The sequence below is a fragment of the Grus americana genome, chromosome 15 (genome assembly GCF_028858705.1).
Source record: "Grus americana isolate bGruAme1 chromosome 15, bGruAme1.mat, whole genome shotgun sequence".
NCBI lineage: Eukaryota > Metazoa > Chordata > Aves > Gruiformes > Gruidae > Grus > Grus americana.
The window spans coordinates 5601130-5618229 of NC_072866.1; the positions used below are offsets into that span (position 1 = coordinate 5601130).

Here is a 17100-nt window from a genome sequence, read left to right on the forward strand (position 1 = left end):
CACAGCAAAGTACTGATCGTTTTTAATCGCTTGTATGTGCCCTTAGCAAACACCCCGTTCAACATACCTGTGCAAAGAGGCTGTGGCATAAGCAGTAGCAAAAAGATGATGATGATCTGCAAAGCAGGCTGACCCGTTTTGGTCTTTGTTACACAGCCTGGCTGATGGAAGCAACCTCCTCTTGTGGTGTTAAACAAGTTAGGATAACAGTAAAATACTCTCCAAATGAATTCCCTGTTGTACAGCTCTGTAAATATGTGTGTTTTCATAGGGGAGACTGTGCCCTTTGCGATATCCACAACAGAACCTTCTTAGAGAAATAATTAATTCTGTGTTTAATTTAGAATCCTCATCTGTAAAAGGAAAATCTGTGAAATATGGTAGGGAAGTGGAAGAGGGAAAATGTTACCCACACCTCACAGGTGATGGCCAGGAAATCTTTGGCTGTTGCTCTCAGTTTTAGAGCCTGGTGGTCAAGCATCTTGCATGTTTGCAGGAGTGGCTTGATTGTTAACAGAAGGGGAAATCTCTAATCACTGTCCAAACAAGTGCATTTTTATGAGAACTTGGTTAAAAAGACTAAGGAAGGCAGCGTGCCTGCATGAGCTGCTGCTCTGGGTCAGAGGTGGACGGAGGGGATGTGGCGGCACAGGGTCTCTGGCAGCAAAGCACCAGGTAGGGCTGGGGAGGAAAAGGAGGATGAGGAGGACCGTGCATGCAGGTTGTAGGTCACCTGTCTTAAATTTTGCAGCTATGTCAAACGATTCCAAGTGTACTGCTGGGTTTCCATATCTTTCCTGTTACTGCTGACTACCAAAATGTCCTGTATATTCTGTGCCTCTCTTGGTGCTTTCTCCTTTATCATACCAAGTAGCTCCCAGAGCCTCGGGGGAGGGAGAGAACACAGGAGAAGGAGAAATGTTTGCCACTCGTTTGCTGATCTCCAAAAGGATGTTTGGTCTCTTTTTCCCCTTTTAGACTTCATAGCGTGTCTACTAAATCTGCAGCTTTATTGGCTGTGAATTGTGTAGCTTGTGATCTTTTATATGCAGTAGCTTTTTTTTTTTCCAGTGGAGCAGTTGTCATGCGGTCCCCGATTTACATAAACGCTAAACAGAAGTGGCGTTGCTGTAATGAAACCTATTAATAGCTTTGCAGAGAGGCACTGACACATCTCAGATGTAACACTTGGAATTAAAGCTGAGGAGAATAACCATCTTTACAGACTTAAGTTTTCCCCAAATGAGCAGTGAATTTAGGTGCTCAGAGATGCTTTCGAAGGGCTGTGATTTTTCAGATAGTCTCTTAAAATCAAGCTTGCTTGAGACATCTCAACTTGGGCTGACACAAACTGAAGCAAACGTCTCTAATCACTGTTGGAAATTTTGGCCAAGTTGCTGTATTCAAAACACTGCCAAGCAGTAGCATAGTATACCTTCTACTTTCCTTGATAAATATTTATTTTATTTGACAACTGTTGTTTCCAAACAAAAAAACGATTTTAGTATGTTTCTGCGGCAAAACTCTGGCAGTGAGAGGTGGTTATGGATGGAAGCACCAAGGGGCTGGCGCTGCCTGGGATTCCCGGCTGCAGTGCTGCACCCTGGTGCTTTTCGTGTGCGTGGGTGCTGGCCTGCCTACGTATGCACCTCCCTTTCTGGACCTCTGCCGAACTGGGGTGCCTTGTATCGTTTTAGCAGCTGGCAGTGCCGCCCCAGTGCAGCGCGATGCTGGTGAACAGTAGCTTCAGACTGTGCTGCTCTGCATCACCCCAGGCAAGAGCTGGTGCCGCCTGACTTCGGTGGTGAGCAAGGCACTCTGAACTGCAGCCCGGCTTTCCACTGATGAGAGGGGGAGCTAGGGATCTTCATTTGGGGTTTTCCAAATTGCACCAACTGAACATGCCTGTCACAGACTAAAACAAGTTAAGCCCTCATCTTTCAGACGTTGATCTGGTACAAGTGTGACTCCCCTAAATTAAGCTTATTAAGACTAATTTGTTGATGATATCATGCTAGTTAAAGGCTTGCAGGTGTAATTGTTAAGAATGTTAGTTTAGGTCAGCACTTAACAGTGTGCAGAGCAAGCTCTTGCTGTTCACCTTGATATTGCTCTTGAGTCTGTACTTCCTTCGTTGCAAATGTGCAATTCTCATATTATCCCATAATCCCCTTAAGGGAATATATATATATTTGGAATCTATGCTTACCAGAACTGCCTCTGTCATATCAACTATGCCTAAACCCTATATTTTGAAACAGTTGTTTCAGAATGGGAGCAGAGCCTGTTACTGATGAAGCACAGGAGATTTTTGCGTTTGGTTTCATTAAGATGTTGAGGTCATTAAGATGTTGGATAAAGAACAGGAAGGTCAGAGGCAGGATCAGAGGAAAAACTGTCACTATTTTTGACCCAGATTTCAGAGCTGCAGTGCAAGATGCTGGATTCACATGAGATTTTGAATTTATTTTAAACACAGCCATTTACCTTTGAGACACAAATCTTTCCCAAACAGTGTTCTTTGAGCTATTGCAGAACATCGCAGTGTTCTTTACCTGTGGACTCCATCAGGTTTTTCAGTCATTACTGATAGCGAATGAAACCAGCTCTGCATAGGAGTGGCAAAGGCTTGTTCAAGGCATAATGGACAGACTCAACAGAGATAGAAATAGATATGCTCTTAGTCCTCCTGTGCTTTACAGTAGGATTTGCCTCTGTTTCTCTAGGGTTGCCTTCTCATTTCACTTGAATTTTTCACTGGTATTAGTTTTATTTTAAAACTTGTCAAAGATGAGATATTTAGTTCACTTGAGACAGTACAATGTAATTGGTCTCATCCGTCAAGTGTTCTCAGGCAGGTAAGGTATGGGTGTTTATTCTCAGAGGAGAGCACAGAAAATATGGTCTGTACTCAGGTTTTCATTATTTCTTACAGGACACAGATATATCAGTCAAGCTGCAGCTAAAATTGACGTGGATTTTGATTATGATGGACCTCTAATGAAGACAGAAGTTCCTGGACCACGATCTAGAGTAAGTTCCCAAAGTATAATGGCTTGTTGGTTTTGCTTTTTTTTTAGCTGTATTTAACTTGCTAGAAAACAAATTTCATTGCAAACCTTACATCTGATATCAATAAACATCATTTCACAACAGCCTAGGCCCACGTTTATCAAGATGCTGAGAATGAAAAGCTCATGAATGCAATGCCTCTCTCAGAGACAGATCTGAATCTCAACTGCCAACTTCCTGTATGAAGTAATTGAAAGCAAAAGAGCATCAGTTTGAGGAAACATCTCGTCAGACTTGTTTACTTATACTCCTGCCGAAACAGAAACTTAGTTGGCTTTTTATGATGTGAAATACAATGCTTTGGTTTTGAATTGAAACAAGAGTTTCAATTTGCTGGTCATTGTTTTACTCTGGCAGAGTCAATATTTGTATGTGTGGTGGTTTGGTCGTTTGCTTTTTTTAAAAAAAGGATCTGGCTTTCTAGAACCAATGTGCCAGTATCCTTTCTGTGTGTCTCTAGCTTCTCTTATTTTCTGATTCCTCTCTTGTTTTCTCAGTTCAGTTTATCAATGTAGAAGAGGCAGCTTTCCCTTTTTGGAGGTTTACAGCTAAATGTGTATGCAGCCCATGCAGCTCTGCATGCCACAGTTCATAGTTTTGACTGTCATGGTTGCAAGATGCACTATGAAAGTTCATGTGGCAAGTAGAGTTGCCTGGTAAGCACGTAGGACTGCAAGTTCTGCATATGATTTGTGTGGTCATAAAAAAGAAACATACAGTCTTCTTCAGTATTTGGTAATTACATACCTGAGACTCTCTGATGTCTGTTTTTCTACAGGAATTAATGAAGCAGCTGAATGGAATTCAGGTAATGTGTCAAGTTTTCTGAGTTTGGGGAGTGTTAATACTGTGATTTCAGAACTTGTTTAAAATGCTGTTTTATATGTTTATTTCCATACCAAAAAAAGGTGCAACACTGACTGTGGGTTTGCATGCTGAGTATATTATGTATGGTATATATGTGCATTCGAATAAAATCTTTTTTAGTATGTTTTGAATACTGCAAAAATATTTTGCTAGGATCAGTGATTTTTCTTTAAACACTATATATGCCTTTTGAGTTGTTACGAAGTGGCCGATGAAAACATAGGTATGTTTGAGCGCACAAGTATGTCAGCCCAAGTGCATATTGCCTTCCCAAGATGAGCAATTCCCCAAAGTCTATGGTTTGTTTCTGCAGAAAAAGTGCATGCTTGCCCTTTTAACAGTCCCTCTTTATAAAAATAGCTCTACAGTTAATTCCCATGCAATTAATATAATGTGTCTTTGTAGCTTATCGTTTGATATTTCTATCAGATTTTGCTGTACAACCGTTAGTTGCACCTTCCTACACACTGCTACTTTTTAAAGCATTCATTGTTTTTTACTTTAAGAATGCAGAAGCTGTACACTTTTTTTGCAATTACGAAGAGAGCCGAGGGAACTACCTAGTAGATGTAGATGGCAATCGCATGCTGGATCTCTACTCTCAGATTTCATCCATCCCAATAGGTAGGAGACAATTGTACCAAAATGTTTTGCTTTGTCCTCAAGCTGTTGTTTTCTTATTTTGGCCACTACCAGAGAAGTTGGTTCATTAACTAAAAAAAACAAAGCTGACATAATGTATGCCTTGTTGTGATCGGGGTATACCTCTCTGCTGTGTATTATGTAGTGGTGGTTTTGAATAGCGGAAGAAACTACAAATTCAATACTTACAGCTCACTTGAAGCACAAAGCAGTACCTGGAAGAAGTTCTAGTATTAATCTTAATTTGAATACGCAAGTTCCACTATTTAGGTTGTCTTTGTTTGCTTGGATTTGTGTACTTTGTGATTCTGTAACAGTATATTACTGTTTTAAACATTAGCAAACATAACTTAAACATTTTAACGTGAAATTATGTGCTTTAGTTAACATTTCTATCTCAAAATAACTGAAAAAAGTAGGATGAAACCAGACCAAACACTGAACTGTGGTGCTGAGTGAAAGCAAAGTTGGCAGGTCAGTTGGGCTGAGGGAGCAAACAATGGACTTGTCACGTGCTTGGGAAAGTCAGTTGATCTTTTTTTTTGTGAAGCATTTCAAGAAGGAAAAGAAGCAAGGCAGAGATGTACGCCTCAACTGCACAGAATATAGGTTTCAGTAGGTGTTCAGTTTGTTTATTCCTTGTCCATGGTTCCTCTCAGTTGCTTAAAAATACGTTTCTGCAGAAGCAAAAAGAGCAGAAGTGTTGGGGTAATTTAAAAGTTAGATGTTGTGCTATGTATAGAAACAGTGATGACTCAAAATCATCCCTACAAACCTCTTTTATTGGGAAACAGAATTCAGTGATGTTCAGGTCATTACCAAATTTTTGGCATCTAAGACCTTGTGAAATGGGTTTTCAGTTATCCCAATCTTCTTTGCAGACAGTTAGTATTTTTGCTCTCGTGTAGCACCTCGATAAATGTGTAAAATCATTCCAGAACTTTTCAATGTTTGTAGCTTATTTTTTTGAGGTTGCACTGAGATAACCTTTAAACATTCAAATTGAATCAGTTCCAGTTGGTCTAAGAGATCACTTAGTTTCATGGAAGCATCTGTAATAATGCCTGACTTGGTTAAAATTGTTTAAAAACCTGATTGTTCATATCTGTAGCACTATTAGATATGCTCATAATGTCATATGTGACCATAACTGAACTGAGATCTGTTAACTCTATTGAGATATATCTACTAGTCATGGGTAATAATAGCAAGGGCTTCTGTAGTTTACTTTCTCTGGTTGATTGAAACTGGTGGCATAGATGCCAGACTCCAGTACCTGTAATTGATCCTCAGCTAAGCCATCTAGTTCCTCCCTCGTGTGTGGCAATGCCTTCCTGAGGATATACTGGGTTTTTTCTGTCCTAGAGAGCATGTTCCTCAGTCATGAAGGAACTACTGTACAGTGCTTCGTACAGCTTCTCAGATAATGGCTTTATGATATGTAGCAACAACAAGTGAATGGAAATTTAATACTTACAGGCTAACTTAAATCTAACTGAACACACAGCATTCATTTGGTTTTTTAAGTTGTACTGAATGACAAGACTGACTATCTGAAGCTGTAGAGGTTGCTAATAATGCCCCTCTTGGTGACAGAGTTAGGTTTTAGACTGGGACACGAAAACAAGATCACAAGGTGCTTGCTAGTCATCTGTGCTTATCTCTCTGCAAGTAAATCCAGTAAAACCTTTTATGAATCTGTCAGGACTCCCCAAGATTTAATAATGATTTGCTACACTAGAATATATTTATCAGCAGTGGTTGAGAGATAATAAGTGCCTGTGTGGAGAGATAAGAATTGAAGTATAAAAAACCACTAGGTAAAGATGTTCTGGGCTGCTTTTCAGTGAAAAACAAAAATAGTTTTTTACCACAGGGTTTTTGGAAAGTTACAGTGCAACATACTCCTTTAAACTTGTATCTAATCTGCCTAATGGAGTGAGAAACCCCATGGAGCCAAATGCAAGAGGGGATTCTATTGACATGTTTACTAGCAAACATCCTGGAATAGTGTGTTGGGTTTGCGTGGCAAGGTTTTGGTAGTGGGGGGGCTACAGGGGTGGCTTCTGTGAGAAGCTGCTAGAAGCTTCCCCTGTGTCTGATAGGGTCAATGCCAGGCGGCTCCAAGACAGGCCCGCCGCTGGCCAAGGCCAAGCCAATCAGCACCTCTGTGATAACATATTTAAGAAGTAGAAAAACACTTAGAGAGAGGGAGCTTTTGCAGCTGGAGAGAGGAGTGAGAAGCTGTAAGAAACTCTGCAGACACCAAGGTCAGTGCAGATGGAGGGGGAGGAGGAGCTCCAGGCGTCGGAGCAGAGATCCCCCTGCAGCCCATGGTGAAGGCCATGGTGAAGCAGGCTGTCCCCCTGCAGCCCATGGAGGAAGGATGAGGGGGTGTAGAGATTCCACCTGCAGCCCGTGGAGGACCCCATGCCGGAGCAGGTGGAGACACCTGAAGGAAGCTGCGGCCCGTGGGAAGCCCACACTGGAGCAAGTTTCTGGCCAGATCAGTGGACCCGTGAAGAGGGGAGCCCACGCCAGGGCAGGTTTGCTGGCAGGACTTGTGACCCCGTGGGGGACCCACGCTGGAGCAGTTTGCTCCTGAAGGTCTGCACCCCGTGAGAGGGACTCCATGCTGGAGCAGGGGAACGATGAGAGGAGTCCTCCCCCTGAGGATGAAGAAGCGGCAGAAACACCGTGTGATGAACTGACCATAACCCCCACTCCCCGTCCCCCTGTGCCGCTGCGGGGGGGAAGGTTGAAGCCGGGAGTGAAGTTGAGCCCGGGAAGATGGGAGGGGTGGGGGGAAGTGTTTTAAGATTTGATTTTATTTCTCATTCCTCTACTCTGTTTTGCCTAGTAATAAATTAGATGAATTCCCTCCCTAAGTTCGGTCTGTTTTGCTCGTGACGATAATTAGTGAGTGATCTCTCCCTGTCCTTATCTCGACCTACAAGCATTTCGTTATGCCTTTTCTCCCCTGTTTAGTGAATGAGGGGAGTGAGAGAGCGGCTCTGGTGGGCACCTGGCCTCCAGCCAGGGTCAACCCACCACAAATAGCAAATGAAACAATCTGTTTTTCAGTGCTGGGAAGGTCTGTTTTTATTTGGGGAGGTGCAGAGAGGTGTAGTTTGGTATTGCTGCCAGCAGTCTGCTGCTCAGTTCAAATGGATTCTTTCAGCTTTCTCCATCTCATTATTTTAGCAGCCTCCAGTTTTTTTCCCTTTTGCAAACAGGCCCATTCATGAGCCTGGAGGACATGTACTTTCCTGTCGCATTGATCTAGAGGCACAGCAAGCATGATGAAGCAGGTGCCCTTCTCTTAAGAGCCGGCTCTGTCACTTCTTACAGGAGTGTATTTGAGAGTGGATTCGTAAAGGTACAAACCCTTGCAATGGTCATGGCAATGAAACAAGTTGCTGTCTGTTTGCCATCTCAGCCTAGAGCTTTCTGACTTTGTCTGCCATTTAGTTCTTCCTGGTGTTAGTTTTATGACTGTGTACCCACATAGCAGTTCTGCATCTTTCTACACGCAGACCTGCTCCTTCAGAGTCGGGCTTTAAGGATTCTCTCTTACTTCACTGGGGCCTGTTTGAGGATGCACCAGTGGAATAGGGAGTGTCAGGAAGAAGATGGGCCATTCGGCCTGAAGAGAAGAGAATGGGAGAGACGTCTTGTGTGGGTGGGAAAGGATAAGTTATGGGTTATAGAAGCCTTGAATTTGTGTTACGTAAGAGAAGATGCAGAGATCTCCACATTCTTCATGCATCTTAGCACCAGCAACAGAATTACATGTTTTTACAAGCAATACCAGAGTTAATGGTTAAGCTTACTAAGCAATGGTAGCTATTTATAAAAAAACTTCTGTGAGATTTAGTTTGCAGATTTCTAAAACAATACATACACTCTCAAAGGTGCTCTCAGCAGTAACCACAGCTACAGCTGTCAGTGACACAGCTTTCAACTGTGTCTTTCCCTCTAGCCTAACAACAATTCTTCCCGTGACAGCAGGTGCAATGCAGATTTAGTTGTCTGTGTCCCAAATAACCACTTGTATTATCTTCATAATAATTTTAACAGATTCTTTGCAGCATGACATGCAGTTAAAACAATCTGGATATTTCCATGTTTTGAACTAAAATATTCAAAACGGAATTTATAATTGATTTAATGCAGTAGCCTAATGCTCCATTGCTCAGACAGGATAATCAGGGCTATTGTCATTCAACTAGAATAAGGAGTTCAGTGGCATGATAAGCTTTTGTAATAAAATTAGAGCGGTCTGACTTCTTGAGCAGTAGGGAAGATGAGGTTTCCAACTGTTTCTACAAGGGAATATAAAAGATGATGTTAATTTCTGGCTTTGGCACTTTATACATTAGAAATCAGGCTTAAAATGAAATTTTCTGGGCTCCTTTGGTGGAGGGGTTTTTTTTTGTTTTGTTGGGTTGTTTGGGTTTTTTTTAATATCGGATATGTTGGTTTACCTGTAAGCAAGCAAGTTATCCCATAGAATGGCAATAGGTATAAATTAAGCACTTTTGGTGTGTTAAACCTGAAGCAGCCTTAGTATCTTGAGATTTCTGGGTGAAAAGGACAAATTGTTGCAGCTTTTTCCAATTAGAAGTTTGTCAAAGTAAGGCAAATGGGAAGGGAAAAAAAACCCCAACTGGTCACGAGAGAAAGTGAAAAGTGCACAATCTTTCTTTAATACGAGACAGCAGTTTATCAAACAGGGGTTTTTAAGGTGATGGACAGCTGAGGTGTGTAAATCTATGACTGAGAAGGAAAGATTTCCAGACAGGTGTCTTGGAATAACTAATGGATTGTGATGGGTTAGAGATTTGAGTGCTTATTGGTCCTTGAGTTTCAAGCATATGGCTGTCTGTGCAGGCAGCCTCTTCATTCTGGTAGGATTGTTAACGATCATGCATGAACATCGGCAGTACGCAAGGGTGGAACACGCATCTTCATGCGTGCAAATAAGTGTGAGTGTATATATAAGCGAAAGCCTAGATAATGTGGAGGCCATCTCAAAACAATTTTGGCAGTGTCTTGCGCAGAGAGCGTTTAGATAGCATGGTAGAGGATGGCAGTGATGAATGCCATCCAACTGCGACAGATGTCAAGGAGCGCTGTCAAGCCATTGGCAAAATTCTGCTGGAGTCCCAGGGCTTATCCCTGCTGGGTCTGCCGTACTGTTTGCTCATTGCACGCATCGGCAATGAAAAACCATCTCTGAGAACAGCACTGCTGTGCTAGTAAGGTTACCCTGCACCATCCGGCTGTAGCTGCTGAGGGACAAAAAGCCCTTGCTGATATTTTGTTACTACATTATAATGTTAGAAATTACAACTGCTAAATGAGCTTTCTTTGGGAAATCGGTAAATATGTGGATTTTTGCTTGTCTGTTTTTTATGGTCAGCTACCAAAGACTGCATGGAAGAAAAGCATAAAGGGGGAATATATGTTTCTAAGTTGATTTTACAATGATGAAAAATCCAGTCAGTTAAAAAGCACAGTGTGGGGGGGAATCTCTGTTACTGTGCTAGGAATAATCAGTCTGATATTCAAGGAGGGTAAAAATTGCTATGAGGCTAGAAGTGTAGCACCAGCTACTGTAAATGGGCACAGCTCCATGGGGAGCTTCCCTCTGTGGTGTGGCCTGTCAGGAGCCATTTCTGAAATGCGTGTTGGGTGGTCAGTGCTCAGAGCCACAGAAGTCCAGCAGATGAGCGTTAGGGTGAGAGAGAACTATAAGCAGCCTCCTTCAGGCAGGAGAAACTGGAGTTGCTTCTATACCACAGCTAAATGGTGACTAACAAACAACAGCTTGTGGGCTGCATTGGCAGAGAGTGATTTCTGCTTTTAATTGAGGAAGAGGAGAGGTTTGCACGTTGTACTGTAGAGAAACCAAATACACATGGGAAACCTAGAAAGGAGAGCAAGCAAACATTTAATAATGTCAGTCCCACAACACTTGGTAGAAACTATGATGTTTCAATTGGGCCCTATCAGGCAAATGATCCATTCATATTAATCTCTTTTTTTTTGTGTTCAGTTTTTACCTTTCAGTACTAAAATATGTTTTGTTATTGCCTGACACCGAATTTGTTCCAAAGTTCCAGATAATAATATTTTATAAAAGGATAGGTTTGTCCTACTTTGAAGAAGTTCTATTATAAATAGTTAAAACATACAGAAGTTACACAGAAACAGTTAAGCATCAGAATAAGGTTATTCTCTAGGTTACTCTTTATGCTAATTTATTGAAATCAGAAAGAACTGTTTTCTTTCTTTGTTCTTTTTAATTAGGTTACAGCCATCCCTCTCTGATAAAGCTTCTACAGCAGCCACAGAACTTGGTAAGTGAATTAAAACATTAAGTACCTGAAAGAGCCTTCTCCCTCCTTGTGGCAGTCTTTATTATTTTTTCTTAAGCTGATAATGAATGCTTAATGACTGAATTTAAAGTATGGCAGGATCTGCTTGCTTTATTTCTCACTAGATGAAAAGAGCTTGGTAGTGTTTAAGATGACACCAAAACCTCTATGAAGCTTTACAAGAAGTAAACATTTGGGTGATGCAAGCACTTGATATGTTTCCAGCCAGTTTTAAATCATAGTTCAAGCATAGTGTTTCCAATTAATCATTTTAGCAATGTTCCTGAGTGAAGATTTTTGAGCCTGAAAGCAAGCACAAGTTCTTGAGAGAGAGTAAAGTATTTTAAATATGAAAATGCTGCCGTAAATCTGGAATGCCATGGGTGGTTTGGGGTGTTTTTTTGGAGGTGCAGTGGCTTTAGTGACCGAGCCCGTTTCTCCAAACCAGTAATGGGTGTCCATGCTGCCTGCCAGGGCATAGCTCAAGTGTGGGCCAGTTCCCTCTCATACCTGCATTTCCATTCCTAAAGAGCCTCCTGGCTCACTCCAGAGTGTAAATTCTGAGCCAGCATGTTAAAGAAGTGCAGACATTTGAATTCCCTGAGCTGATTTGCTTTATGGAGTTCTCATTTCTTCAGGATGAGAAATGCTGCCTTCCCCAGAACTAAGATACAACAAGTATTTAAAAAAACACCAGAGCTAGAAATGCTGGAGTTAGCAAAGGCAGATCTGGATATCATGGAAGCACTAATATTTCTAAATACTTATATTTAATCGTAAAAACTATTTCTGAACAGGTAACAATACCTTTATTATAATGCAGCAGTAGGCAAAGTCAGATTTTAAAAAAAAAAAACAAACCACACTAAACCCAAAGCCAACAGAAGACACCAAAAAAACCCTATTGTCTGGTGGCGGTTGCTGATTTTTCCACTGGAAAAGGGAAGTTAACAGGCAGACAGCTAGAAGCCTGCAGTAAAAGGAACTGCCTCTGCAGTCCAAAATGAGTGGTGCAGCCAGGACTCATCTCCCCCGTACGAGCATCCAAGATGTTTTTGGTACCCCGTTCTGAAGCCTGCCCTAGTTCAGCAGCGCGGGTGGCACTGAACCTGTCTGTCTGCACCTGACTGTGCGCTTTGGATTGCCGTTGGGCTTTAGCCTGGGTGCAGCGTAGGCAGGGTGTCAGCTTCGCAGTGAAGTTCGGCACTGCCAAGGCCGGGGAGCTGTGAAGAGCCAGAACTTGTGCAAACCTCACTGCAGACAGGAGAGTGTGCTGGAGTCTGACTGGAGATAAAGTGCCAGCTGTATTGTAAAGGAACTTTTTTTGAGTAATACACACTGAGGTAGGGCCCTTGTTTAATGTTAACAACGGGATCGGTGTTTTCTTGTAGGGATTTTTGGTTGGTTGGTTTGTAATGCTCCGTGTACCCTCTACCGTATAGATGCCATGTACAGGCATTTATAAAGAACAGAGTATGCATCTGTTCATTTGGGACCACAGCAGCTTGATGTCAACGTTCTGTTTTTCTCAGTACTGAGCATCTCATTAACCACAAAAGAAAAATACACTTTTCAGCTTAATGGCATATGTTGTCAATTGACTATGACAGCCCATAATCAAATTCACAATAAATTTATGGTCTCGTACCTCTAACTCTATATGAAAATTTACTTCTAAACTGAGATAAAAAGTCAAGTAAGACATCTCACATGTACTAAACAAAAACTTTGTGTTAATCTGTCAGTAGCATCCTTGCTTAGTTTTTATTTTTTAAGCTTGAGTCTGTTGAAACAAACATTCTTTTGCAAGTAACACACTTGTTACAAAGTCCTAGTTTGTACTCTGTTACACCTTGTGTGATATTTGGTTTTCCCTAAGAATTCTGATGGTGTGTTCTTATAGGTACAGTGTGACAACTCACACCTCTTACTTTGGTCTGCACATCTGAATAAATGAGTACCTGTATCGAGGAAAAAGATTGAAGGTTGCTGATGAATGTGCAAGCTTGGGTTGCACTGAAAATAGGAATGTTTTGGGGGAGGCAGTCTGTCCCCTCTCGAGACCCATAAAGACTTAAATCATCAAAGCTCAGCCTTCAATTTCAACAATGACAACAACAAAAACAGCAAACAAAAAAGGGCAAATAATGCTGCTTTGCAGTTGGCAAATTTATTGAGCTTGTCCTTTTCTAAGCAAATTTAATTTAAAATAAAAAGTAGCACACTGTGAATCAAATAAGATTACCTACAAAGACTAAAAGTAATGTTGAATCCATTTTAATCTGTAACAATTTATATTAATTGCATAAACATGACAAATTCATCTCCATTAGTGGACTGAGAAGACCGAGGGGTTTTTTGCAGAGCTGCTGTTTAGAAAGACCTGTGTGGGCAGCAGGCTCAGCTCTCCCACCAGCTGCTGTTCACTGACACCAAAATTACCTCTCTCGAAGATGTGAACCCTGATGTGGCCAGTTCATAGGACCAGTAGGACAATTCCGGTTGGAGGGGGCCTTAGGTGGTCTCTTGCTCAAAGAGGGTCGGCTCTGAGATCAGGCCAGGTTGCTCAGGGCTTTATCTGGGGTCTTGAAAACCTCTGAGGAGGGAGACAGCACAACCTCTTTGGGCAACCTGTTCCGCTGCTTCACTGTTCTCTTGGTGAAAAAGCTTTTCCTTGTACCCAAATCAGTACCTCTCGTGTTTCGATTTATGCCCCTTGCTTCTCATCTTCCCACTGAAGAGCCTGGAGCCTGGCTCCGTCTTCTCAGTAACCTCCACGTAGGTACGGGGAGGCTGCATCCCTGTAGTCACTTCTGCGATGACTAAAGCTCTTGCAGCAACACAGGTCCAGTCCTGCTGACAGACAGGGAAGGGGAAAGGGAATGGTTGGAGAAAAGAGTGCTGGGAAGCAGGCAGGAGTTCAGCCAGGTGGTTTCCTGGGAACTGTTAGGAGAGATCACATTGCATCCATGGAGACTGTTTCAGCATGTTTCAGCTCCTGGTCTGTGTCAGACCTCGATCAGGAAATGGAAGGGAGAAAACTGGGAAGCTAGAAACCTGCTGTTGTAATGTACAATCAAAAAGGTCCCTGTAATTAAGGCTGGGGCACTGAGAGGGGTGACTGTGCAAACTGAAGGCACTAGAAAAGGAAATATTTACCTGTAAATCAGCAAGCTTCATGAAAACAGTATATAGTTGAAAAGGAGTTTCACCAACATGTCTGGATGTGTCATGGTCAATGTTCTTGAGCTTGATTAAACACATGTTGTGGAGTAGCGAGGTAATAACATGCAGGGTAGCTTCTCGCCGATGTCACTGCACTGCCCATTACTGTACATGCCAGAGGAGTCTAGAAGGGAGACAGCATGCCTGTGTGCGCAAGTTTTTTGTCAGGAATAGATTTTATTGTAGTGTTGTGTTGCCGGTCCTTGCATGTGTGTTACCTTTCTCAGATGTAGCCCCTATCCTTTAGGTGTACCTTTGTCTTGTTCCCCCAAATCCCATTGTAAGAGTATCTGGAGGATGTTTATAACCACAGCGTTATGAAATGGTCTTTCTTGAAGCTCAGTAAGGAAGAAAGTGCTGCTATCCGAATTGAATTTAGATTTAGCTACTCGAACGGAAGGCAAGTATTTAAGATTTTAAAGTGTATTTCCTGTGTATGAGGAAAATCGAAATACAGCAACTAAAATGGCGATATTGAAGAGGAAGTATCAGTACCAGTTAGCATGCACCTTTTCTAAGGTGTCCTGCAAGAATAAGGTATTAAGGATTAGGCAGAAAAACATACTTTAAGACATGAATATTATTCCCTGCTTTTAAAACTCCTTGTGCCATGACTAGAAATTTCTGGCTGGTATTTGTACTTAGAATAAAATGTAACTGCCTTGATATCAACATGATATTTTTCATGTGATAATAAAACCTGACAAATTCTCTTCCTTTGTTTTTGTAGAGCACTTTTATCAACAGACCTGCCCTAGGGATTTTACCTCCAGAGAACTTTGCAGAAAGACTGAAGGAATCTTTGTTATCGGTAAGTTTGAGATAGCAGTGATGAGTTACCATGTTCTGTGGTTATGGACAGGGGCACATCAGGGGATGTCATGGGGTTTAATAGGTAACATTACACATTGGCTGTTTGTCCACCTGCTGTCCCGCTGCAAGTAATGAGATCAAACCTTTGTCCTGACCTGACAGCTCAATGGGAGAGGACGTCGTCTCTGCTCTGCACAGATACTGTCTCTTTCATTCTGGATTCAAGAACTGATGAGAAAACACATTTTCACTAACTTCTGTTCACTGTGCTTTCATAAGAGATAGCGGAATAAGTGGCTTCTCTTTGTCTTGATTTAAATTTGAAGATCCTTGGGACTGAAACTGAGTTGAGCCCTCTCAGCTGCAATTGAAATTGGCTTTGCTCATCATAGACACAGTTGGTCTCCCACTGTACTGAAGCTCCTGATGTTAAGGACCAATCAATATTATCATCACTTTGCACCATATTTGTGCTTAATATTTTGGAGTAATTTTCTCTCTTCATTGACAGGTGGCTCCTAAGGGCCTGCCACAGGTGATCACCATGTCTTGTGGATCCTGCTCTAATGAAAATGCCTTTAAAGCAATATTTATGTGGTACAGAGTGAGTAAAATATTACGGGGTTTTTTGTAGGTTTAGATGTAGAAATTAGTATTTATTCATCATCAGAACTGTTACTGTAAAAGTAAGGCTGGGAGGTTGTCTTGTTCATTATGTTATTTATATTCAACTTCATATAAAATCTCTATTAAAAAGTACACCTAAGTTTTTACTTTATATTGACACAACTTTGGAAATTATGAAGAAAAGTAAATAAAGAAAATGCAGATTGCGGTCAGCGTGTAAGAGTCACAATCAGTGTCTTCATTGGCTCTAGTTTGGAGTATCAGCATTACTGATTTGTGGTCATAAATGCATTGGTTACAACTAAAGGAAAACTATCAGGTTTTGGTTGTTTGTTTTTTGGTTTTGTTCTGTTTTTTTTCCAGAACAAGGAGAGGGGCCATAATAATGTCACAAAAGAGGAACTGGAATCTTGCATGATTAACCAGGTAACATTTGTTCTTTAGCACATCTACACATGCACCGTTGGCTTGGGTTTATAAGGGAAGATTGGGAGGAAAACTTGGCTTTACTATCTCTGAAGTGGAATCCCAGTTTTGTAAATTTAGGAAATGGTGAAATACAAATTTCTCCCAACAACTATCAAGACATGCTGCTTGTGTTCTTCTGCATCATTCCCAGTTGTGAATCTTGGGAAGATCTCCCTTTTTTCACGGCATATCGTTTCCTAGAGAGGGGCCCACGTGATGGATGGATCCATGGAGATCATTAATACATGCAAAAGTTTACAAATAATAACAACAGACCTTCTAATTTTTTTCCAGAAGTTGTGATTTTATGGCTTAAAACTGATCAAGGGGTTGGTTAAAATTTGACTGACTAAATGTTAATAACAGGCAGGATGAGGAAACTGACATGCAGCTGATAAACCTCTGAAGTCCTATTCACCTTCACCCGAGGTGGTCTTGCTTTTGCCAGTCACAAATCTTAACATGCGACAATAGCAGAAAACAGAGTATTTAATCTCTTCTTTGAGATAAACAAGTTAGAAATTAATAACCTGCTGGTCCCAGCCTGATCTTTGGCACTTCTGTAGTGATTCTTACGGGATTAGGGAACTCATTTGGCTTTAAAAATGAAGAAGGGTTCTTCTAGGGTTTGTTTTGTTTGTCTTCAGAATTATAATTTAAGTTCTGTGATGTTGCTTACAGCATGGTCAGGCAGATGGCTGTGCCAGTACGAACAAGAGGATGGCACATCATGACTTGGAAGGAACAAGAATTTTATAAGATGACCAAAGACTTGTAAAAATAGTGATCACTTTTTGTCCAAGTTTAGCTATCTAAACAGTGGGATTCCTCTTTGAGCTAACTGAGTTCTCTTTACAGTTGGGGGAGGGGACGGATTTGAGAGGGCAACTCCCTCCCCCTTTTGGGGGGGATCCTCCAGAATCCAGTTAGAAATATTGGAGCCTTGACCCTGTATGGGGTACAAAACTAAAGGTGGAAACAGAGTGCGTAAGTGGTGACAATC

General features: G+C 41.5%; 1 protein-coding gene across 6 annotated transcripts in view; it reads left to right on the plus strand.

Annotated features, from left to right (window-relative positions):
- ABAT (4-aminobutyrate aminotransferase) overlaps positions 1-17100 on the plus strand; it is a 63237-nt gene that overhangs the window by 37305 nt on the left and 8832 nt on the right. For all 6 annotated transcript variants that reach the window (XM_054842692.1, XM_054842688.1, XM_054842689.1 and 3 more), the window contains 7 exons: positions 2936-3033; positions 3851-3880; positions 4446-4563; positions 10897-10946; positions 14920-15000; positions 15514-15606; positions 15993-16055. In XM_054842692.1, coding sequence (XP_054698667.1) covers positions 2936-3033; positions 3851-3880; positions 4446-4563; positions 10897-10946; positions 14920-15000; positions 15514-15606; positions 15993-16055 — 533 coding nt within the window. The remainder of the gene's footprint in view (positions 1-2935; positions 3034-3850; positions 3881-4445; positions 4564-10896; positions 10947-14919; positions 15001-15513; positions 15607-15992; positions 16056-17100) is intronic.